Below are 26360 nucleotides of genomic sequence, written 5' to 3' on the forward strand. Positions count from 1 at the left end.
GGGAAGAGCAGGGTTGTGTTCATTAGGTACCAAACGTAAGAAAACAGACCGAAACTCCAATAAGAAAAGTTCCTTGTTTTCCATTGGAAAAAGTTTGGGAATCTGGCCAAAGATCTAAAGCCTGTAGGTAGTATTTGTAACACCCTCACAATCATGACATAACAGCATCCAAAATCACAACATGAGGAGATTTTCTGTGACCAATTTAGGGAATGTTTATTTATATTTGTCTCAGCAGAGATCTAAACTTCTACTAATTTCAGTCTGAAATCGTATGTTAATAGTTTGTAAGATATGCATTTGTAGTACTTTTTTTTGTTCCAGCACTTTACATTCACACTCGGTAATAACAGGGTAATAACTATCTTTTAACTACAATAGTAGTTACCAATGTAGTTTCCCCCCCCCAATCCTTTCCTGTCATCCCAATTAGCCCATGGTTTGTTCATCGGAAGATGGAACCTTCTATGTAAGAACGCCGAATCAGTGCTGGAAAATGCCACATTACCTGTTCGTCTTTAGTTCTGTACTGTTGAATCCATTCCCCATGAAATTGTCACGTGGCCTTATTTAGTGTAAAGTGTCTTAAAGTGTTCAAGTGACAAAACAAAGCCCAGTTCATAATCAGAGGTTTCTTTATTGATACAAAATACAAGATGCACAAGATTTGACAAGTGACATTCGGTGACGTGCTCTAACTTAACTAAAAAGGAAAAAGACGGCTCAAAGACCGAGTTATTGAGCTATTGGTCGGCAATTTGGTGTCACTTTACACAAAATAAGGCCACATGACACGTTTACGCTGAATGCATATAATAGTAGAACTAAAGAGAAATGGGCGATGTGGCATTTTCCTTGCACGGATTCAGCGTTATTACATAGAAACTACCATCTCTGTTTCCAGATACAAAACCATTAGCTAGTTAGAAAAGGGTTGGATGCCGTGTTATTGGGCTGTTTTCACCAACCTGGAAGGTATAAAGAGGTACCGTTTTGCTATTACAACCAATAAAATACAAGAGTTACAACATATGTCTACGAATCTCTATGCCAGATAAATCAGGTTTTATATGCTTACTTATGGGAGATTTACAAAAGCAAACACACACACACATTTACAGAAATACACCGTCACTATCCATTGGCAATGACAACGACAAGACAGTATGTACTATAAACCACACAATTAGCATACCAACGGATCTCAAACTACTGGACTGTTCAAATTGATCACATACAGTGTAAAAATGATAGATTATATCAAAAACATTGTCTTTCTGTCGAATTGGACCAGAATAACCAGTGGGATGCAGTTTATATGATAAATCAATGATTCCAATTGATGACAAAGTTAACCGATTGTGCATGCAAACTTGTTTCGGATTAGGTGCTGTCTCGTCTAAATGGTGATGATAATTTTGGGCAACCTTGAGCACTGTGAGAGCTGTTTTAAACAGAAAGTGACTCCCTGTTTTGTCTAATAGCATACAATAATCTGTGGGTCGTTGCTGAGAATTCCCAGTCGGTCCATAGAGAATTTCGGTGGAAGTCCTACTGAAATACTTGAATGGTACCGTACAGCAAATCTTAGGAGTTCTTCTGGGAGATTTTGATAGTTACAGCCTTGACCTCTGTGTACTCCTGGAGGGCATACTCCCCTCTGAAACCCAGACACATGGTACAAACAATAAGGAAACTAAGATAAACTAATTGAATAAATTAATGTTGGTCTTATTCTAGAAATCTGGAAATCTGGAATCACTCACAGTTCTCTCCCATTCCCGGACATCTTAAACCCTCCGAAGGGACATTGGGTACTCATGGCATTGTAGCAGTTCACCCTATGATAAAGAGGAAATCAAAGGCTCAGTTCAGATACCTTTGAAATACAAAATCTGGCAGCGTAAGTTTATTCGAAACATTCCTTCAACAATATGCGTTATACGGATGTGATTATTGAACTAGATTTGAGTAAACTGAATAATCCATAACTAATCACGTCCTTATAATCTACAGTGTTGAAGAGGTGTTTCATATGAAATCACGCTGCCAGATTATAATGAGGTTTACAGAATTTGCACAGATCTGTGCTCTTTTGCCAGATGAAAATGTTGCCCGAAATGGTCAAAAGCTTTTGGCGGTGTCCATACATACCACACCATGCCGGCCTGTAAAGCTGAGGACACGGTGAGGGCTTTGTCGATGTCATTGGTGAAAACTCCGGCAGCCAGGCCGTAATGGGTGGCGTTGGCCCTCTGAATTACCTCATTCACGCTGCGAAAACGCATGATCTGCTGCACCGGTCCAAAGATCTGAGCGAGAGAAGAGAGAGAAAGAGAGGAGGGGAGAGAAAGAGAGTGAGACAGATCATTTGTGCATTCTCATGCGTGCACGTATGTATGTGTGTGTGTGTGCGAGAAAGAGTATGTTGTGTGTGTGTGTGTTTACCTCTTCTCTGGCAATACGCATGTCGTCAGTGACGTTAGAGAAGACAGTGGGCTGGATGAAGAGGCTGTTCCGGTTCCAGGGCCCACCCCACACTCCAGTGTGGCCCCTTCCTTCTTCCCACTCTCGATTAGCTCCAGGATCTTATCAAACTGCTTCTGATCTATCTGCACCAACAAGGAGAACATCCGACAAATCATCACCACACAAGCTTTGACTGTCATTCTAAAAGTGTTAATATGAAAGCCTCACATCTTGCGACTTTGATATTAAAACTCACTTGACTGTCCTGACCTCACTCGACTGTACTGCTATTGTTATCCATTTGAGGAATAACAGTGTGTTCTACCACAATACCTTACCTGTGGTCCCTGGTCCACTCCTGGTACCAGTGGGTTTCCCAGGACCTTGTTACGGGCCTTTTCCGCGCTACGACAAACAAACTCCTCATAGATGGAGTCCTCCACAAACACCCTGGAGCCAGCCAGACAGCACTGACCCTGGTTGAAGAAGAGACCACTGTGGGCCTGCTCCACCGCATACTCCACTACAACACACATACACACTCATGTTATGTTCATGAACACTTACTTGTATACACAGACACAAACTCAACGCATCCCAAAAACATATACACATAAACACACACAGACAAGCATACGTATGCACAAACACACACACACACGCACACACTCACACTTACAGTCACAGTCTGCGAAGACAATATTGGGGTTCTTGCCGCCCAGCTCCAGAGTGACACGTTTCAGGTTGCTGTCACCAGCAGCCTTCTGGATGAGTTTCCCTACCTGGAAACCCCCGCAGGAAAAAATGCTCAATTTACAACATAACTAATACCAAAACCCCCATCCTATCTGGCAACCATTCACACCAAATGGGGAGGGCACTGGGCTATTGGTTTAGGAGATAGCAGATTACGTCAGAATCTGGACCAAACAGAAAGGATATTGTGAACTAAGGTTTGGGTGATCAGTGACATGTGTCATGATTGAAAGTGAATGGGTCATTCTCTGAATACGTACAGCAGTTGATCCAGTGAATGCTATTTTGTCAATGTCCATATGATGAGCAATGGCACTGCCTGCTGTTGGACCGTATCCTGGCAGCACGTTCACCACGCCCGGGGGAAAACCAGCCTGGACACACACACACACACACACACACACACACACACACACACACACACACACACACACACACACACACACACACACACACACACACACACAACAAACACAGAATGAAAGAGACCAACACAACATGATTTTATTAACTCAGGTCTATATTTTGTAAAATGTCTGATTTAGGAATCATTAATTATGGACGTGCCTCAACAACATTATGCCATTAGCTAGTTCTACCAGCTCTCATAGTCTCACTTCAGAATTAGATGTTCATCCATGTTTCTCAATCGTCAAATTCCAAAGTTCTTCCAAATGTCACATTTCAAAGTGTTTAAGGTTAAGTTTAGGCATTATTTTGGAGGTTAGGGTTAAGTTCAGACATGAACTGGAAATGTTTTAGGTTAGGCATTAACTCAGAATGGTTAAGGTGAGGTTTAAGGTTTGGTTTGGATATCAAAAACAACTTTCTATCATTTGATTGAAACGTGCAACCTTTGGAATCAGAGGCAGATGCTTATGTCCATCCGCCATCCCCGTCCATAACGGCGAAAACTACTCGAAGATAACAGAGCTCACTGTTGCCCCTAGTGGCCGGTTTCCACGTCAACTCCCGACGTCCTCAGACATGGATGGACGTCGAATACTAACTTACATAATGGGGGACCTGGCTGAGCTCGTCAAGGCAATGACTGCAATGACCGCAGGAACCTCTAGGGTTAGGCGTAACTTCAAAGGTTTCACATAAGGGTAAAGAGCGGGGCCAGATTAAAACGGGGGGAAAAAACACACTTCGTCCTTGAGGTTGAGGGTGAGTAATAGTCGTTGAGTTAAGCACAACATATCTTGAGGGTGCGGCTAATGTGTTGTGAGAATACCTCTGAAGTATTAGAGGTGGATGTGCGTGTTCACATGTGTGTTGTCTACCTCTTTGATAAGGCAGGCCATGTGCAGGGCTGTTAGTGGTGTCTGTTCAGCTGGTTTGATGATTACAGTGTTCCCACAGCACAGAGCTGGAGCGATCTTCCAGGCAAACATCATCACAGGGAAATTCCACTGCATTCAGAGGAGTAAAGGTATGGGTTATGTGAGAGCTGAGGACACACGTGCATGCGCACACACGCACGCACGCACACACGCATGCACGCACACACACACGCGCAAGCACGCACACACACACACACACACACACACACACACACACACACACACACACACACACACACACACACACACACACACACACACACACACACACACACACACACACACACACACACACACACACACACACAGGGGATTTACTTACTGGAATGATTTGTCCACACACCCCTATGGGCTCGTGTCGAGTGTAGGTAAAATACTCTCCATCTGAAGACAATAACATGTAAAGGAATCTGGGCAGTAAAGTCTGCTGTTCTGTCCTTTGAAACTATTTCATAATTATTACAGTACCAGTCAAAGGTTTGGACACACCTACTCAAAGGATTTTTCTTTATTTTTACTATTTTGTACACTGTAGAATAATAGTGAAAACATTAAAACCATGAAATAACACATATGGAATCATGTAGTAACAAAAAAAGTGTGAAACAAATCAAAATACATTTTTGATTGGAGTTTTTTCAAAGTGGCCACCCTTTGCCTTGATGACAGCTTTGCATACTCTTAGCATTCTCTCAACCAGCTTCACCTAGAATGCTTTTCCAACATCTTGAAGGAGTTCCCACATATGCTGAGCACTTGTTGGCTGCTTTTCCTTCACTCTGCGGTCCAACTCATCCCAAACCATCTCAATTGGGTTGATGTTGGGTGATTGTGGACTCCACAATGTGGAGGTCAGGTTATATGATGCAGCACTCCATCACTCTCCTTGGTCAACTAGCCCTTACACAGCCTGGAGGTGTGTTGGGTCATCTCAGCGCAAACCAGATGGGATGGCGTATCGTTGCAGAATGCTGTGGTAGCCATGCTGGTTAAGTGTTCCTTGAATTCTAAATGAATCACTGACAGTGTCACCAGCAAAGCACCCCCACACCATCACTCCTCCATGCTTCCCGGTGGGAACCACACATGCAGAGATCCTCCGTTCACCTACTCTGCGTCTCACAAAGACATGGCGGTTGGAACCAAAAATCCCAAATTTGGACTCATCAGACCAAAGGGCAGATTTCCACTGGTCTAATTTCCATTGCTCGTGTTTCTTGGCCAAGCAAGTCTCTTCTTCAAATTGGTGTCCTTCAGTAGTGGTTTCTTTGCAGCAATTTGACCATGAAGGCTTGATTCACGCAGTCTCCTCTGAACAGTTGATGTGTCTGTTACTTAAACTCTTTGAAGCATTTATTTGGGCTGCAATTTCTCAGGCTAGTAACTCTAATGAACTTATCCTCTGCAGCAGAGGTAACTCTGGGTCTCCCTTTCATGAAAGCCACTTTCACCATTGCGCTTGATGGACTGCATTTTAAGTTCTTGAAATGTTCCGTATTGACTGACCTTCATGTCTTAAAGTAATGACGGACTATTGTTTCTCTTTGCTTATTTGAGCTGTTCTTGCCATAATATGGACTTGGTCTTTTCCTAAATAGGGTTTTCTTCTGTATACCACCCTTACCATGTCACAACACAACTGATTGGCTCAAACGCATAAAGAAGGAAAGAAATTCCACAAATTAACTTTAAACAAGGCACACCTGTTAATTGAAATGCATTCCAGGTGACTACCTCATGAAGCTGGTTGAGAGAATGCCAAGTGTGCAAAGCTGTCATCAAGGCAAAGGGTGGCTACTTTGAAGAAACTAAAATCTAAAATATATTTTGATTTGTTTAACACTTGTTTGGTTATTACATGACTCCATATGTGTTATTTCATAGTTTTGATGTCTTCACTATTATTCTACAATGTAGAAAATAGTAAAAATAAAGAAACACCCTTGAATGAGTTGGTGTGTCCAAACTTTTGACTGGTACGGTATGTAAATACAATTGTTGATACACATCATTTAATACAATATATATACAGTGCCTTGCGAAAGTATTCGGCCCCCTTGAACTTTGCGACCTTTTGCCACATGTCAGGCTTCAAACATAAAGATATAAAACTGTATTTTTTTGTGAAGAATCAACAACAAGTGGGACACAATCATGAAGTGGAACGACATTTATTGGATATTTCAAACTTTTTTAACAAATCAAAAACTGAAAAATTGGGCGTGCAAAATTATTCAGCCCCTTTACTTTCAGTGCAGCAAACTCTCTCCAGAAGTTCAGTGAGGATCTCTGAATGATCCAATGTTGACCTAAATGACTAATGATGATAAATACAATCCACCTGTGTGTAATCAAGTCTCCGTATAAATGCACCTGCACTGTGATAGTTTCAGAGGTCCGTTAAAAGCGCAGAGAGCATCATGAAGAACAAGGAACACACCAGGCAGGTCCGAGATACTGTTGTGAAGAAGTTTAAAGCCGGATTTGGATACAAAAAGATTTCCCAAGCTTTAAACATCCCAAGGAGCACTGTGCAAGCGATAATATTGAAATGGAAGGAGTATCAGACCACTGCAAATCTACCAAGACCTGGCCGTCCCTCTAAACTTTCAGCTCATACAAGGAGAAGACTGATCAGAGATGCAGCCAAGAGGCCCATGATCACTCTGGATGAACTGCAGAGATCTACAGCTGAGGTGGGAGACTCTGTCCATAGGACAACAATCAGTCGTATATTGCACAAATCTGGCCTTTATGGAAGAGTGGCAAGAAGAAAGCCATTTCTTAAAGATATGCATAAAAAGTGTTGTTTAAAGTTTGCCACAAGCCACCTGGGAGACACACCAAACATGTGGAAGAAGGTGCTCTGGTCAGATGAAACCAAAATTGAACTTTTTGGCAACAATGCAAAACGTAATGTTTGGCGTAAAAGCAACACAGCTCATCACCCTGAACACACTATCCCCACTGTCAAACATGGTGGTGGCAGCATCATGGTTTGGGCCTGCTTTTCTTCAGCAGGGACAGGGAAGATGGTTAAAATTGATGGGAAGATGGATGGAGCCAAATACAGGACCATTCTGGAAGAAAACCTGATGGAGTCTGCAAAAGACCTGAGACTGGGACGGAGATTTGTCTTCAATGATCCAAAACATAAAGCAAAATCTACAATGGAATGGTTCAAAAATAAACATATCCAGGTGTTAGAATGGCCAAGTCAAAGTCCAGACCTGAATCCAATCGAGAATCTGTGGAAAGAACTGAAAACTGCTGTTCACAAATGCTCTCCATCCAACCTCACTGAGCTCGAGCTGTTTTGCAAGGAGGAATGGGAAAAAATGTCAGTCTCTCGATGTGCAAAACTGATAGAGACATACCCCAAGCGACTTACAGCTGTAATCGCAGCAAAAGGTGGCGCTACAAAGTATTAACTTAAGGGGGCTGAATAATTTTGCACGCCCAATTTTTCCGTTTTTGATTTGTTAAAAAAGTTTGAAATATCCAATAAATGTCGTTCCACTTCATGATTGTGTCCCACTTGTTGTTGATTCTTCACAAAAAAATACAGTTTTATATCTTTATGTTAGAAGCCGGAAATGTGGCAAAAGGTCGCAAAGTTCAAGGGGGCCGAATACTTTCGCAAGGCACTGTATATATATATATATATATATATATATATATATATATACAGTAAATTCATGTCAATCGGGTGGATATGATCTCATATTTGGGAGATGGTCAAATTAAAGTGTTTGCGGATTAACTCACCTACAGGAATGGTTTTGCCTTGTATCTTGTCGGCCCATCCTCCATAATAACGCAGGGTTTTAACAGTGGCCATTAGATCCACAAAGTACGCCATGAGGAAGATCTTCCCTGAGTCAAGAGCCTCCAACGTCTGAGTACATATACATTAAACAGAACTCCTCAGCAACATCTAGCAAATGCATAACAAATATTGAGCCCAGGTATGGGACATGTGGGACATATGGTTGTTGAGCACTTGCAGTGTTAGACTGTGTGTGTGTGTGTTCCTCACAGCCAGCCGGAGGCGATCCCTCTCCACCAGGTCAGCCAGCCTGTTGAGCAGCAGCCCTCTGTCAGACGCATCCATGCATCGCCATGGAGACCCCAGCTGGAAGGCTGCCCTAGCACTCTGGACCGCCTTGTCCACATCCTCCTGGGTACGAAAGGAAAGTTAGGCACACACATCCACACAGACAGGCACACTTACGAAAGTCACACAGGCACGTAAACAGACACAAGCGCACGAACACACACCCTCTTACTCTCTCTCTCTCTTTCTCAACCGTACTCAAAGAACCACACACACAAAAAAATGTATTGATTGATTGTTTGACTAATTGACAATGTCACTCACGGTGTCTGCCTCCTCTACCTCACACAGCAGGTCTCCAGTGGCAGGGTTGTGAACTGGCATCTTCCGTCCGCTGCAGGACTCATGCCACTCGTTATCAATGAATATCTGATCTCCCCAAATCACAGAAAGACAACAGCAAAACAGATGACGTTAGTAAAAACCTCACTAATGAAAAGGCCTTGCACACAGACCCAACAAACCCCAAGCTGGTGCTGTACACTGAGTGTACAAAACATTAAGGACACCTTCCTAATATTGAGTTGCACCTCCCCTTTGCCCATTCACCCTCTGAATGGCACGCATACACGACCCATGTCACACTTAAAACTCATTCTTTATGCTGTTCTCCTCCCCGTCATCTACACTGATTGAAGTGGATTTAACAAGTGACATAAGTAAGTGCTCATAGCTTTCACCTGGATTCACCTGGTCAGCCAATGTCACGGAAAGAGCAGGTGTCCTTAATGTTTTGTACACTCAGTGTATCCTGTACACTACACACAAACACTCCTGTGTCAATGAACTCCTAACCTGATCCTAGATCTGTTTGCGTTGTCTTGCCAACTATGGGAATTGACATGCCAAAACACAACAAAACAGTTGTCCATGGGAGTTGGCTATATAGAGAAAACAGATCTGGGACCAGGCTAATGAACGCCCTCCCTCCTGTCATCCATGACCACGGGCCTCTGGCAGAGAGCATAGTTTTCCATTTCAGGGAACAGACTCCATAACAATGAGTTAGATTTTTATCCTCAGTAGAGCATGTTTTATAGCTTTGTCCTGACCAGATCTCTGTTTAATGTATAAGGAAGTATAAGGAAGCTTTGATTAAATCCTTTCACTTGATTAGATGCATCTGAATGTTGTTGGTAAGTCAATATATTAAAATAATAAATCGTGGTAACTCTACTGTAATAAACTTTCTGATAAGATCACAGTAAACAGTTTACTGACTTCCTCTGCTCCTGGGAACCGTCTTGCCAAAGGGATGTAAATACCACACTTATTCTACTACATCTCCAATAGACAGACACACGCACACACGCACACACGCACACACGCACACACACACACACACACACACACACACACACACACACACACACACACACACACACACACACACACACACACACACACACACACACACACACAAAGTATTCATGAAGAACTATTAATGAAATATGCCATTATAAATAAAATGCATCAGCGCGTGTAGATGTTTAGACAACATTTTGTAGCTGAAGATTTAGAGAGGGGACATCTGGAAACTTCACAACATACTGTGTGATATTCACTGTAGCAAAAGCTTTTTCACCACCCAATATACCAAAAAATACCCCATAAAACTAATGACACATAGATGATTTTAGCAGCAAAGTACTCCACAAAATTCAACACTTAAAACAAAAAGCAAAAGAGAATACATAACCTACACAAACATAATGACATACTACATTAGCTATAAAGATTGTTCCAGCTGACCTTAGTGTACTGGACCTCCAGGTTAGGGACGGGCATGGGCATGGTCTGTTTGGCTGGCCCGGCGTCTCCGTGGTCCGGATCATGGTCCTGGTGGTTCTGGCAGTTTCCTGGCTCGGAGCTCATGTTGCCCTGTTTTCCTACTGGGACAGCGAAAGGTGAAATTGTATGACACTGAGCTGAACACATGCCCCTCTCCCATCCCACCTACCGTCTCCTGCCCCTTCCTCTCATTGAGAGGCACTGATTGGACAATAAGCAAACCTGTGGAAGGGGGTGATTTGCATTGCTCAACCTGATTGGAGGGATGGTGAGAACCTGTGAGAACTTCACAGTGACGGGTTCTATCAAAGAGACGTGGTTGGTGGACATTTAAGTAAATCAAACCGACCAATCAAGTTTCCAAACTACGAAAAGAGAAAGGCAACACACGAAAGTAAAAATAACACAGTAAAATCTACTAAAAGCAATACAAGCAATGTGTGTGCCCGTGTGAGCGCGCATAGTACTCGCAAGAGCAAGTGTGCAAACGTTGTCATCCCTATATAATTGTCTTCCCTACAGAATATACCATATGAAAATTGTGCCAAATGAGATATTGGCATCTGCTACTGCCTCACACTAAGGGGTCAGAGGTTGCGACTGGCACCATAAAGTCGGGGCTGGCGGTGCTGGCTCCAGAGCCCTGATCTCATCTCATTAGGCTACAGAGGGAACCTGAGGACAGCAGGGTCATGTTTATTAGGCACTAAATTAAACAAAACAGAGTGAAACATGGAGGAACTACCTGGACAAAATGCTGATTTTTGTTTTCCATTGCAAAAGGTTTTAAAAATGTTTTCAGTCCACTTTTTCAACCATCATTATTGTGTCACTTTTGGCATCACATGGACTGAAACAGGGAGGGACTACCTGTTGTGTCTCCTAATGAACACCAAACTGTTTAGTTATTGGACACGAATGACAAATGTTTCTTGTCGGACAGTAGTTGGCAAATATGTTGATAGAGCTGCTTTTTTTGTGACCCAAATTTCTTTACGACAATAAAACTGGACTATTTTAGTGACCCACGATTTCATTGCTAGTCATGTGTGTAACATGTTCAATTTAACAATTAGTTAAATTTGTGTCTTAAAAAAGTTTACTTGGGAAAAATTACTTTGGAAACAAATGCATCATATTGACATTGTGTTTGCATGAACATTACTCTGATTGTGACTGATTGTAACTGATTCTGCATTTTGAAGCACTACTTGAGAAAGACACAGAATTCAAAATGTATTAGCCTATTATACTTCATGGATAATATTTCACAGCAGCCGTTTTCGTAATCGGCTGACATTCTTAGAAAATCAAAGTCACATTTACAGAAAATGTATCCATTTTCATGTACTCCTGAAGAAAAAAGTAAAAGTTATTTTACTGTCTTCACTTGATATGAAAAGTATTTTTAGTTTAATTTTAAAATGAAATCCAAATAGTTTCTAAATCCAAACTTTATACCAAACATAATTATGGTATGTCAAGAAAAACTGGTTATTTACACAAGAATAATGTACATTTATTATAACTTAATTAACCTTGACTTGTGACGTATGGCATTAGCAGACTGTGAGAAACAAATAAATGACTGGACGCAATGGACCTGAGTTTGGCTGTCTTACCTGTGCATGCAGATGGTGCACCTGCAGATTGAACGTTCTCAACTCCAATCACCGGCATGTCTTCAACTCTCTTCACTGCAGCCCCAAATTTGAGAAAGGCAAAAGTACCCAATGCAGACCCACCACCCTTCTTATATAGTTGCACTCACTGGTAAAAAAAAAAAATACCCCACTTCTTACTGGGACCAACAGAGAACCACGTAGCTGTCGCACCCACCAGGGACCCACGCCTTTGGGCCCATACGCTTAATCACTGTTCAAACAGAACCAATCCCTATTTTCCACTTTACACACCACGCTTGTTGTACACTGGCCGCGAGGCAAGCACGCATACCGCTCAGCTTCCATGACCGTGAAATGCAGCATGTCATTTTTTGATGTGAGAGCCACCTCTCGTCTTTCCCCGTCACCTTTGCATTGGTCCAAACCACTTATCTCTGCTGAAAGGGAAATTTAAAAAAGGGACTAGTTTTACACCACTTTGGGATATTGCACGCCCGATTTGGAGGCGGTGAACGTAATAATTGGGAAGATTTTAGCTTTGATAAGGGCCCCCTGCTGGCCCGCTGTCTCCCAGGAACAATACCATCGCATAACTGTGTCTGGTGCGGCTCTATTTTGGTGTAGCCTGTCTGGAAAGACGCAAAGTCCTTTGAAAATGACCCCTGGGCTTAGACAACATAACCTTCGTAATTAACCCTAGTTAAATAATGAAAAGCACAGCGGAGCTGCGTTTTGGAGTGTTGTAATGTGCCGTGAAAAAGAGCCATACGCTGATGCATTTTTCTCTTTGTCGCAAACTCAGCGCACATTTTGGACTCACTTAGAAGGCTGATTCTTTGAGCCAATTGCAGTGGCGATGAGGATGAGGATGATATCCTTGTCAATGAAATTAGGCTTGATGGTGTCTTATAAAACGGAACATCTGTATGCCAGAAAGAAGGAACAAAAGCCCCATCAGTGCTATTTGCAACTAATGACCGCATCCCAACCCAATAGACATTTAATCAGCTCTACGTATGTGATGCGTGCATGCATGTGTGTGTGAGTATGTGTGCATCTGTATTTGCTGTGTGTTGTAATGTATGTGTTTGTGTGTGCGTGCCTGTGTGTATGGTAGGGTCCTGGGAGGTTCCTTGGTGGTGTCTCCAGTGAGTCTAGTCTGTGTTGGTTGTCGCCATGGTTCCATGACACGTGTTGCCCCAGTGGCTGTGCTAATGACGGGAGGGAGGAGGAGTGGCGGGACTGCCGGATCACTCAGCCTGGACTGGGACTGGGACTGGGCCTAGGTCGGTCAAAGGAGGCGTCGCAGCCTGACAGCACCGGGTGTCCCACAATTGAGCCTGAGTGGAACCGACGACCCATTGGAGAGAGGAAGAGAGGGATATGGAGGGATATGGAGAGAGAGGATTTGCACAGACGCCAGAAACATAGAGAAAGCAGGGCAAGTCAGAGTTACAAATAAAGTAAACATGCGGCATAGAGACAAAATGCCGAGTCTGGATTGGTGGCCTGCTTTCAATGTTGATACTCTATCATGAAATAGAAAAGAGTCAATCCTGTACAAGTCTTCCTCTTTGCATTATCTTGTGTAGGCTGGCTTCCTTGTATGATATTATATACACTACCGTTCAAAGGTTTGGGGTCACTTATAAAATGTCCTTGTTTTTGAAAGAAAAGCAATTTTTTTTGTCCATTCAAATAACATGAAATTGATCAGAAATACAGTGTAGACATTGTTAATGTTGTAAATGACTATTGTAGCTGCAAACGGCTGATTTTTAATGGAATATCTACATAGGCGTACAGAGGCCCATTATCAGCAACCATCACTCCTGTGTTCCAATGGCACGTTGTGTTAGCTAATCCAAGTTTATCATTTTAAAAGGGTAATTGATCATTAGAAAACCCATTTGCAATTATGTTAGCACAGCTGAAAACTGTTGTCTGATTAAAGAAGCAATAAAACTGTCCTTAGATATATGTATGTAGATATACCGTTAAAAATCATCAGTTTCCAGCTACAATAGTCATTTACAACACTAACAATTTCTACACTGTATTTCTGATCAATTTCATGTTATTTGAATGGATAAAAATGTGTTTTTCTTTCAAAACAATGGCATTTCTACTTGACCCTTAACTTTTGAAAGGTAGTGTATGTTCGTCTAAGATAATTCCTTATTGTTTCTTAACCAAAAACTTTGGTTCAAGGTCAACACATTATATTCCAACTCCAAGGATCCTGAGACTTACCAGAGGAACATACAGATGTAGGATCTTAATTTGATCACCCTGTTGTTGCAGGAAATGTCCTGTACCGCTGGACATAGAAACTTAGTGTATTCAAAGTTTAAAAGGGCTTCTAAAGTTTATACTTTCCACAAACATTTAAGGCTTGATTTGCCCTAATTAAAAATGTATTGACCCCTACAAAAATTTAAAGTTATTTCTATGCAAGACTCAGTCCAGGGTCATATATGCTGCTGTCACTGAATCATTTGATCCCAGACCCACTCTTTTCATGGTAACTCTTGACATTTGAACCCATTTAGGCTTTCAGCTTGTTGTTTAGGTTGACATTATACAGATCCGCCAGCTAAGTTAATATTTAATTTCTCTTGTTTTACTTCTGAAGGAGGAAACAACCGTTTACAAGAGCAATGAAAAGCAGGTATGATAAACAAAACACATAGCATAGATATTTGTATTTGCCAAGGTAGCAGCTTCTCTCCCTGTGGTTCAGCAAATTAAGGCAGTTAAACATTACAACAGATTTCACAACAGATTAAGTGTGTGCCCCCAGGCCACTACTCTACTGCCACATATCTACAACACAAAATCCATGTGTACCTGTGTGTATAGTGCGTATGTTATCATGTGTTTGTATGCATGTGTCTGTGCCTGTGTATTACACAACACACAGAACATTGTCAATCAACAGGGACCTTTTCCACAGTTAGGGGTGTAGGGTAAGGGTAAGGGTCAGGGATAGGGATCGGGTTAAGGGTTCGGTTAAGGTTAGGATTAAGGTAAGGATCAGTTTTGACTTTGGTTAGTCTTTTTTTGCAGGTCAGCAATGTCATCATAGTATCTCCTCTTTTGCTACACCCCCAGTGGAGCAGGTAGCTGTGTAAGCTCAACTTCCTGGGTTGTTCTGCGGCTCCCTTGACGCAATTTTGGCAGAGATCGCGTATAAATCTTTTTTTGAATCCAAAACGATGGATTTCAACACTCACTTTGCATACTTGCTCAGTGTCACGGGATTAGTTACATGTTGTCAGTAAGTACATATCTGTACCATGAGCTGGACCAGCTCTTAGGGCCATGTAGGCTCGAAACCAACCAGTGGTTCAAACTACTGGCTCTGTCATTGCCTACTACTACACAGCTGAATCTCACTGACTTACAGAACATATTAACTGAAGACGACATGGGCGATGAAACTTGGGAAAGCATTCATTTACAATGGAAGAAGTGAAGTGGGCAGGGGGACTGTTGGGCAATGTGAGCACAGGCGAGGGACGTGAGCACGGGCGAGGGACGTGAGCACGGGCGAGGGACGTGAACAGGGCGTGACCCAAGTTGGGGAAAGCAGAACTTTATGCAAATGCACTGTGACATTGCTGCGCTATTGACCAATCAAAGCTCACTATAGCTTCCAGACCCTACTGGATTGATTGGGGATACCTAGCAGTACCTAACATGCTTGCTAGCTTGCAAGCAGCCAAACGAGGGGAAAGCTAGTGTGGAGTGGTGAAATGCAAGTGCTAGTCAATACGTACTTTGAGTCTGCCATCTTGTGGCATGTACAGTAGTATAGTATGTGACTTAATGAATTTCATTAACACATCTGTTCCATGGTGTGCTATAAAATATTCATTAGTTTGTCAAATTACATTCATTTTTTGTTTTCTGGAATTAAATTGTTATGAATTGAAATATCAAAAGTTTGATGTTTAGATTAATCATGTTATTTTCTCTCTTCATGTTGGGCAGGCTAGATTGCAGTTAGTCAGACAGTCCATACATTTTTAGAGTGAGGAAATCCAAACATGAATTTACAATGATTGTGTATGATTGGCCACTGCCAAATGTGTGCGGTCTGCAGCCGCTTGTACACAAAATGATGAGAGAATGAAGTTACCGTGGACCACACAGTTAGCACCTGATACGCATATTGAGCACGCACAATAATGTCTCATCCTGTTAAAACAATGCAAAGAACAAGAAGAAAATGGAATGCTAGATCAAGCTCTATGAAGCTGTTCAATCGACCGCCCGCTGGTTTGCAGTCTATGCTAAAACAGGCTGATATGTCACTACCTCTCATGGTACTTGGACCTGCCTAGTGCCAGTCTTCTCGCAGAGTGTATCCAGTCATCAGACCCTGTGGCAATTTGCTTAGCTGGAGGTCAAACTGCACTCATTAGACCAGTCTCCAACTTTAGAGAACTTCCACTCCTGGAATCCGGTGAGTAACATACAGTATCATGGCTGGGGCGCTCTGAGACTGCAATATGAGGCTGACGTTTGGGATATTCCCAAAGTATCGCTCCTGTATAACCTTCTCTGGAATCACCTTGGCTCTCTGTACCCTCACCCTGCTCCTAGTGGCTCTCAGCGGCTGAAAGCGAGAAGGCGGGAGCGGCCCCAAAAGGCACTCTGCCCTTCAGGGCCGACCCCGTGGCCCTGGTGGGTAACTTGTTCCAGATCCACCTGTCACTGACGTGTCTCCATCTGCAGTACGGAGATGTCTTCCAAATGCATGTGGGCTCCCTTGTGGTGGTGGTGCTGCAAGGCTATGCCAACATTAAACAGGCGCTGGTACGGCATGGGGAGGCTTTTGCCAGACACCCTGACCTCTTCACCTTCTCCGCCGTGGGCCAATGGCACCAGCATGACCTTCAGTGAATACGGCGCTGCCTGTGCGCTCCACAGGAAGCTGTGCAGGAACAACCTGCGCTCCTTCTTGCAGGCAGAGCCGCGGGACCCTGGCACCATCTGTCTGCTAAAGGAGCACGTGTGCCGAGGCGTCTGGTATGGTGGAGGTCATTTGGGAGCGCTCAGAGGGGAGCGAGGGGTTAGTTCTGGACCCTGTGGTCCCGCTGGTCACGTCGGTGGCAAATGTAGTGTTTGCCCTGTGTTTCGGGAAGAGGAATGACTACAATGACACCGAGTTCCTCACTATTGTGCACATCAACAACGAGGTGTTGCGGATCTTCGCTGCAGGAATCCTGGCCGACTTCTTTCCTGTGTTCCGCTACCTGCCGAGCCCGTCTCTGAGGAAGATGGTCGAGCACATCAAGAGAATGTGGAACACAACATCGAGGAGCACCTGTGGACATTTGAAAAGGTATGAACCACACCTGGGTCATGCAAATTAGAGCACGCCACAGAAATAGTTTAAAACAGAAAAAAAACACAAGTGCTTCATTTTGGGTCACTCCCTATAGTCACTCCCTATAGTCACTCCCTATAGTCACTCCCTATAGTCACTCCCTGTTCCAGTCAGTTTTCTTCTGTTTGGTGCCTAATCCCAAGCAGGGAATTTTTTAAATGTAAATATGCTTAAATCATACTTCATGAGTATATTTAAATTATCTAAATTGGAACAATTTTGAATACATTTAATGTCCAGTTTATTTTTTATTTTATTGGCATTTAAGTATATTAAATAAATGTAAAGATATCTAAATTGGGACAATTTTTTGTACTTAAGTATATTTTTAGTATATTAGATAAAGAGCAAAACAAATATACGTTGAATACACCTTATGGATATTTTATTTATATTTCTCATAAATTATAAATATACCAAAATGGTATTTGAATTAGAATTCCTGTATTTTCTTTACAAAAAAGTGTATTTATAATTTACTTTTACAAATACACTGCTACTCATTAACCACATTAGCTATTGAAATTAGCCATGTAAAGGTTACCAAGGCATCTTCTCTCTGTGGCTGGAGCACACAACTGCTTTGTAACCCATTTGAGAACTGTGCACCATTCACATTTCACACTTTAGTTGTTTGCATAATGGTAATAAATGAACATTTAAATAAAATGTGTAATGTGTTACATTTGAATGAGATAAATATGAGGAACAATATCATATTATAAATCTAAACTTCAACAGAAAAGGATGCTTGGGGATATGCACATTTCTGTGTTAATGCGTTTTTGAAAGTATACTTGAAATATATTTTGTGGACATTTAAGCTAAATATACTTTTTGAAAGTATACTTAAGTATATTTTTTTGTAATATGAAAACTATACTCTCAGGAAGCATGTTCCTCCACTGTGCAATAAACAATCGTTATCATTGTCAACTTTGCACTTTTCTGAACAGAATTTCAGAAAGTACTTCAAAACTCATTATTGGCACTGAAACTACAGTGCCTTGTAAAAGTACTCATACCCCTTGGATTTATTCACATTTTGTTGTTACAAAGTGAGATTAAAATGGATTTGTAATTGTAATTGGTCATTTTTTGACAACAATCTACACAAAATGCTATAATATCAAAGTGGAAGATTGATATTTATTTGTTTTCAAAAGATTGATAGAAATTAAATAACTAAAATATAGTCATTGCATAAGTTTTCAGCTCCATGAGTCAATATGCTAGAAACACCGTTGGCAGCAATTACAGCGTCTTTTTGGGTAAGTCTCTAAGAGTTTTACACACCTGGATGATGAAACATTAGCCCTTTATTCTTTTCCTAATGATTCAAGCTCTGTCAATATGTTGGTGTTCATGGCTATACATCCATTTTCAAATCTTACCATAGATTTTAATGCAAATTTAAGTCAAAACTGTAACTTGGCCACTCAGGAACAGTCTGTCTTCTTGATAAGCAACTCCAGTGTAGATTTGGCCTTGTGTTTTAGGTTATTGTCCTGCTGAAAGGTGAATTCCTCTCCCAGTGCCTGAAGCAGGGTTTCCTCTAGGATTTTGCCTGTGCTTAACTCCATCCAGTTTCTTTTTATCCCAGAAAAAAGCATACCCGTACCATAATGCAGCCACCACTATGCTTGAAATAAGGAGGCGGTTACTCAGTGATGTGTTGTGTTGGATTTGCCCCAAACATATAGCATTGTATTTAGGCCCCAAAAGTTTTTTTTGCAGTATTGCTTTATCACAACAATGTTGTTGATCCATCCTCAGTTTTCTCCCAATAATTTAATGATAGTGAACTTAAAGCCTGAAAAACAATTAATTTAAAGTACACTTTTAATAAGTGTAGTAAAGGTAGATGATAGTATATTTATAGTATACTAAAAGACTGAAACAACTATCAATATAAAGTTAACTTTGAATAAGTGTGTTGAAGTGTAAAGATATGAAATGTATAGTATACTTAAGATATACTACAAAAATACCTCTCGTATTTAAAGTATTATTATTATTATTATAATTATTATTTTAATATTTTGTATATTTAAGTATACTTGTTATATATTAAAATCAACTTTTTTGGGATGAACAGACCCTGAACACAGACAGTATGATATATCGCAATATTTATGTATGGTAACATATCCAACGGGATTTAGCCATTCTACTGTTACAGCTGGAGGCAGGGGTAGGAAATGTTGATAGACATGCTATTGAAACTATGGGCTAGAGGCGTATAATCTATCATGTGTGTACACTGAAAAAAACAAATTGACGAGGATAGCTTTTGCAGACATCTCAACCTGGAGAGACATCTCAGCTTTCATGTGTGACTTTGAGGCTGAACTTGGTAGATTAGTAAAGCGTTAGATTAGATATGATCAGTGCTATCAGATGCTGGTACAGAGGCACAGAAAACCAGTCAGCCATTGAGGGATTTGTTTCAGAGGGATAGATTTTGCTGGGGGGGATACACAGAGAGTAAAGGACTAACTAACGCAGGGGTAAAAGAAAGGAAGAGATGGGAGAGAGGCAGGGAGAGATAGTTTGAGGAGAGGTACATGTGGAAAAGGCAAGGTTACTTTTTGGAAAGCATATTTTTGCTTGTGATTTTGCCTCTTTGGGTTGTATACAGTGCCTTGCGAAAGTATTCGGCCCCCTTGAACTTTGCGACCTTTTGCCACATTTCAGGCTTCAAACATGAAGATATAAAACTGTATTTTTTTGTGAAGAATCAACAACAAGTGGGACACAATCATGAAGTGGAACGACATTTATTGGATATTTCAAACCTTTTTAACAAATCAAAAATTGAAAAATTGGGCGTGCAAAATTATTCAGCCACTTTACTTTCAGTGCAGCAAACTCTCTCCAGAAGTTCAGTGAGGATCTCTGAATGATCCAATGTTGACCTAAATGACTAATGATGATAAATACAATCCACCTGTGTGTAATCAAGTCTCCGTATAAATGCACCTGCACTGTGATAGTCTCAGAGGTACGTTAAAAGCGCAGAGAGCATCATGAAGAACAAGGAACACACCAGGCAGGTCCGAGATACTGTTGTGAAGAAGTTTAAAGCCGGATTTGGATACAAAAAGATTTCCCAAGCTTTAAACATCCCAAGGAGCACTGTGCAAGCGATAATATTGAAATGGAAGGAGTATCAGACCACTGCAAATCTACCAAGACCTGGCCGTCCCTCTAAACTTTCAGCTCATACAAGGAGAAGACTGATCAGAGATGCAGCCAAGAGGCCCATGATCACTCTGGATGAACTGCAGAGATCTACAGCTGAGGTGGGAGACTCTGTCCATAGGACAACAATCAGTCGTATATTGCACAAATCTGGCCTTTATGGAAGAGTGGCAAGAAGAAAGCCATTTCTTAAAGATATCCATAAAAAGTGTCGTTTAAAGTTTGCCACAAGCCACCTGGGAGACACACCAAACATGTGGAAGAAGGTGCTCTGGTCAGATGAAACCAAAATTTTACTTTTTGACAACAATGCAAAACGTTATGTTTGGCGTAAAAGCAACACAGCTCATCACCCTGAACACACCATCCCCACTGTCAAACATGGTGGTGGCAGCATCATGGTTTGGGCCTGCTTTTCTTCAGCAGGGACAGGGAAGATGGTAAAATTGATGGGAAGATGGATGGAGCCAAATACAGGACCATTCTGGAAGAAAACCTGATGGAGTCTGCAAAAGACCTGAGACTGGGACGGAGATTTGTCTTCCAACAAGACAATGATCCAAAACATAAAGCAAAATCTACAATGGAATGGTTCAAAAATAAACATATCCAGGTGTTAGAATGGCCAAGTCAAAGTCCAGACCTGAATCCAATCGAGAATCTGTGGAAAGAACTGAAAACTGCTGTTCACAAATGCTCTCCATCCAACCCCACTGATCTCGAGCTGTTTTGCAAGGAGAAATGGGAAAAGATTTCAGTCTCTCGATGTGCAAAACTGATAGAGACATACCCCAAGCGACTTACAGCTGTAATCGCAGCAAAAGGTGGCGCTACAAAGTATTAACTTAAGGGGGCTGAATAATTTTGCACGCCCAATTTTTCAGTTTTTGATTTGTTAAAAAAGTTTGAAATATCCAATAAATGTCGTTCCACTTCATGATTGTGTCCCACTTGTTGTTGATTCTTCACAAAAAAATACAGTTTTATATCTTTATGTTTGAAGCCTGGAATGTGGCAAAAGGTCGCAAAGTTCAAGGGGGCCGAATACTTTCGCAAGGCACTGTATGTGAAAAATGGAAATAGTTGGAAGCTGAAATCGAAGCTACAGTATAAGAGACCTATACTCTAGGACAGGACAGACCAGGCTAATATATAACGAACAAGGCTTTGTTCTTGTGCACAGTGTCTAAAACGCCCGCGCATACTCTTTAATTAGGAATTATTAACCTGGTGGAAGCTCACATGTTTTCTAGAAGATGCTGCCATTTTACAGTCTCACTCTCACAATTTGAGGGTACATTTGATTAGTGGGTCATGTCCTTTTGAAAGGATTACATTTGATTGTGAGTGTATATGGAAATGTAATGGATGTATATAGGACCCGGATATAACCTGGTGTGGCAAGGTTAGGACTCGTCCTGCACATTTCATCTGAATCTTAATAGCTGCATTAAGTAGAGTGTAAAGTAAAGTGTAAAGTAACGTTTTGATCTCAGATGCTCTGGTTGCACTCTGTGAGGAGCGGCAGGAGGATGAGGACACAGCAGTGCTGTCCAACTCCCTCGAATCCAGATGAGTTCATTTTTTCTTCTTGAGGATCTCTATGCCTGGCAGGGATGGGTTAAAGAATGCCTTTGAACAGACCAGCACTGCGGAAATCTCGTTAAGTTGGCGCTCATCATACCATGGATACGATGATGGTAATAAAGAGGATTGTAACTGATGTTACAGTTTTTAGTACACTTTTACTTTTCAGGACTCGATACCATCATAGCTGGTTTGCAGTGGAGCCTCTTTTACCACATCAAGTTTCCTGACATCCAGGTCAAAACACACCAGGAGATCCTCCTGTATAGGAACAACACCTCCTCACTCCTCCTGACTGAACAGCACTCCTTCGAGAAAACTTGAATACCTTATGCCCTTATAGCGCTATTATGGTCTTATTGTCTCCTCATATCTTGTCTCTTTGTACGTCTGCTTGGGTGTCTGCTTTACCTGCTACTTTACCTGCTAAGAAAATCATTCCTTTGTTTTATAAAAAATGGATGGGAGTTCAGCTGTTCTAGGAATGAACGGTCATTCCTGACAAACAGCATGTCCTAATGAGCAGAGATTCCTGCAGTACCGCCCAGTTTGATGGTGTAGATGGGCCGTCTGTGCAGTTCCATACAATGATCTAATCTTTCATAGACAGATCCCCCCCCTTCTGTCCTGTCCTCAATGGCTAGAGACCATTGCTTGCCAGGGTGATACGCAGAAGGTCACTCTAATTTGCTAAAGCCCAAGCTAGTTTTGATGTGGGCTGAGAAGACTGGTGCAGTCTGTTCAGTAGACACGATGCATTCACAGAGAGAGAGAGAGAGAGAGAGAGAGAGAGAGAGAGAGAGAGAGATATTTTGGATACTTGGACAGTCTACTCAGACAGACACAAAGGGGATCACACACAGGGGTATTGCACCGTACGTGAATCACAATCACACAAATCATCCCTTTTATTTGAAGATGGGAATTCCAGAATAGATGGCAATAATCCAACAGTCTTTCTTTCTTCTTGGGTCTCACTTTTTTCTGATCGACTTGGCAATGTATCTGATCCTTTTCTCTGCATTTTCACTTTCAGGTACAGTATCTTGTTGTCTTCACCCGAGACATTTAGTATGTTGCCTTTGTATGGTTTAGGCGACCACATTGGCCCTGCCAGACTCCCACGGTTTGTGGACAAGACCAAGATGCCTTTTACCCGACGCCTTCATATACAAGGTGTTCCATCACGCATCCTACGTCCTCTTCACCATACCACACGGGTGAGGCTCTGATAACACTCACAGTAACAACTTTTAATGTATATTTCTGCATGGTGCCTGTCTGCTAGTATGTGCAGATCAAAGTGTTAGCTCTGGGAATGGAATGTTGCTATTCACTCAGTTGGTCTCTTTTGTCCTCCTTTTCCTCCCTTTAGTACCACAGAAAACGTCACACTCAATGCATACTTCATTCCTAAGGACACTTGTCTTCGTCAATCCGTATCAAGTTGATCATGACACGTGAGTGTTATCTATATGCGTCTCAAAACACACTTGCAGCGATGAGACAAGACTGTAACTACCAATTGGATACCAAGAAATTGGGGAGAAAAGGGAGTAAATTAAAAATATATATATATATAAGAAATGAGAATTTCTGTTTCCAAGATGCAAAACATTTTCCGTTGTGTGCCCTAATGAACACAACTCTCTTGTGGTGGTCGTCACTGGTTGGTTGTCGTTTTACTCCAACTGGTTTTGACCGTCAGTGACAGTGACGTCAGTATCCCTGTAATGCAAACACAGTTGCAAGCTGTCAGAGTCAAGACAGAGTTTAGCGGATACATAGTGAGCAGCCATGTCCAAGGATTTGTCCACATTTTCATTTCATGTCATTTCCTCATTGGTAATAAAATTGATTGATATTGATATTTACCTAGAAGCATGTTATGTGCTATTTTAGTGGTTTAAGATCAGCCTATTCTATATATAACTTAAGTACTTTTATGATATCTGAATACAATGAAAGAATATCTATGCATTCCAAGAGTTGGAAAAGAGTATTGTACAGGGTCATCCCCAGTATTATTTTGACTATTAGGGATGGTGATTGGTCCTTCTACCTTCATCAAGTGGAATGAGTTTAGAAATGCCTTTTATTTAAACCCCTATCTGGTTATTAATCACAACTAAATGCTTAGGAAGACGGGGAGTGTTGTTTTAGATAAGTGATCAGAGCCTTGGGCACCATGCAGCGTTCACTCAGGGTTCATTCCTACCCGTCTCACTCTTCCCCTCCTCTTCATCTGTAACTCCGGGGTTTAAAGAGATCTCTCTATCTCCCTTTCTCTCCCCAATCCCCATCTGAAGTAGTTTCCGGGGCTACTCATAGATAGAGTAGAATCGCCTTTTTACCAAATGCTCTCCCGTCTCTCCAACAGACTGATTAGACACAGTCTTTGGATCTATCAGACTTATTCCAGGGAGGTTAAGAGGACAGAAGACACACGTCTGAGAAATTCAAATTTGGATCATGTGATGTTCTATTTTAATATATATATATATTTTTTAGATAAAACTAGAACCGAAAAGCCATGACAATACGTTTGAATAAGATGAGTATCTGATTTCCAATATTTGTATAATGAATAATTCATGGATGTCACAGCAGTGAAGCCTTTTTGGGGCTCATGAGTGGCGCAGTGGCACTGCATCTCAGTGCAAGAGGCATCACTACAGTTCCTGGTTTAAATCCAGGCTGTATCACATCTGGCCGTGATTGGGAGTCCCATAGGGCGGCTCACAATTGGCCCAGCGTCGTCCGGTTTTGGCCTGGGTAGGCCGTCATTGTAAATAAGAATGACTTGCCTAGTAAAATAAAGGTTAAATAAAATAAAATAAAGTAAAATTTGAAAAACATGTCCTTTTTCAGACAACAGTATACACCATGTTTTACTATAAAGCAGTGGGATGGGACTGGAGAAAAGTGACCACTCAAAATCATAGATTGAGATACATTACATATTTTAAAGCACTGTTTGTTCGCAAAGACTAATTCTTTAAGAATATAACTTGCCTCAAAATATAAACTTGTTTTGCTCCATTATTTGTAAAACAGTAATTTTAAACAAACACTCTATAGCTTCAATTTTTTTTACAGATGATCAGTCCTTGTTTCCAAAACCCTGTCTATGAATTTGAGTGGTTAAATCTCTCCACCCCATCCCTAAGCTGTTTACCAAAACAAGTGGCGGGGTGGCCGTTTTGTTGTTTTCCAAAACCCAGACTGTAGCTTTAATACAGCTGTATCATCTCTAAATAATATTCTTCAAGAAACAACTCAAAGTTGAACTGGTTTCATGTTCAGGCTCCATGCTACCTTCTCCATGATAAATCCTGTTAAATGTTAAAGCCATAGGATAATTAATTTGCCTCTGTGCTGTCATAGGAGACTCCAACTATGTCTGTTATAGCAGAGAGATCGTTTGGGCGGGTGAAATAAGGGTTGTTAATCAGCAAAATAGCTGCCTTACTCTCCAGGGAACACGACCCCCCTACGCTCACCCAATTTCTCTGCCTGTTCCCTCTGCTCTCTGATCAACCCATTTGTCTCTCACTTAGTTCTAGTCAGCAGAGCTCATAGTATCTATTAAACTCTGGAGTTATTAAGAATAACAAACTAGGGTGAGCATGTGTAGAAGCAGCTCTGATCTGATTGGGCCAATACAGCAGGAAGGCACAAAGCGAATCAGAAGGCTAATGCGGCAGAAAACACTTGAGGGGTTCAGTGTGGTTTAAAAAAATACTGAGCCATTAGGATCGCCCCATTGAAGACAAAGGGAGGTCTACAGATGTCGGATCTTAATTTGACCCATTTCTCCACAGGAGGAAAATAATCCTTTAGCAGAAGGATTTTAATAAATATTTAATATTTAGAATCGCCGCCAGGGGGCAGCTGAGTTAAGCTATAGACCTTTTTGGGAAGGTCAAAAATAACAAACTCATTTGGAATGCATGGCCCCACTCTACCTCCGGCTAGCTAGCTGCCAAGTGCATGTTACAAGCAGCAAAGTACAATTTTTTTTCACAGGGCCATAGGGAAAAGCCACATTTTTATATTTATCTGCT

General features: G+C 41.5%; 1 protein-coding gene and 1 pseudogene across 1 annotated transcript; one reads left to right on the top strand and one right to left on the bottom strand.

Annotated features, from left to right (window-relative positions):
* Positions 1 to 206: 206 nt before the first annotated feature.
* Positions 207 to 12220, bottom strand: LOC112263245 (retinal dehydrogenase 1-like). Its single transcript, XM_042330621.1, is given in 15 exon segments — positions 207 to 1660; positions 1767 to 1841; positions 2155 to 2312; positions 2449 to 2522; positions 2525 to 2612; positions 2808 to 2992; positions 3149 to 3251; positions 3486 to 3599; positions 4512 to 4640; positions 4894 to 4955; positions 8340 to 8469; positions 8611 to 8751; positions 8953 to 9057; positions 10441 to 10580; positions 12102 to 12220. Coding segments are annotated over 15 exon segments (1635 nt in total). The 5' UTR covers positions 12160 to 12220; the 3' UTR covers positions 207 to 1587.
* Positions 12221 to 15569: 3349 nt separating this feature from the next.
* Positions 15570 to 23757, top strand: LOC112264134 (annotated as a pseudogene).
* The last annotated feature ends 2603 nt before the right edge of the window (positions 23758 to 26360 follow it).

Source organism: Oncorhynchus tshawytscha, linkage group LG12 (assembly GCF_018296145.1).
Source record: "Oncorhynchus tshawytscha isolate Ot180627B linkage group LG12, Otsh_v2.0, whole genome shotgun sequence".
NCBI lineage: Eukaryota > Metazoa > Chordata > Actinopteri > Salmoniformes > Salmonidae > Oncorhynchus > Oncorhynchus tshawytscha.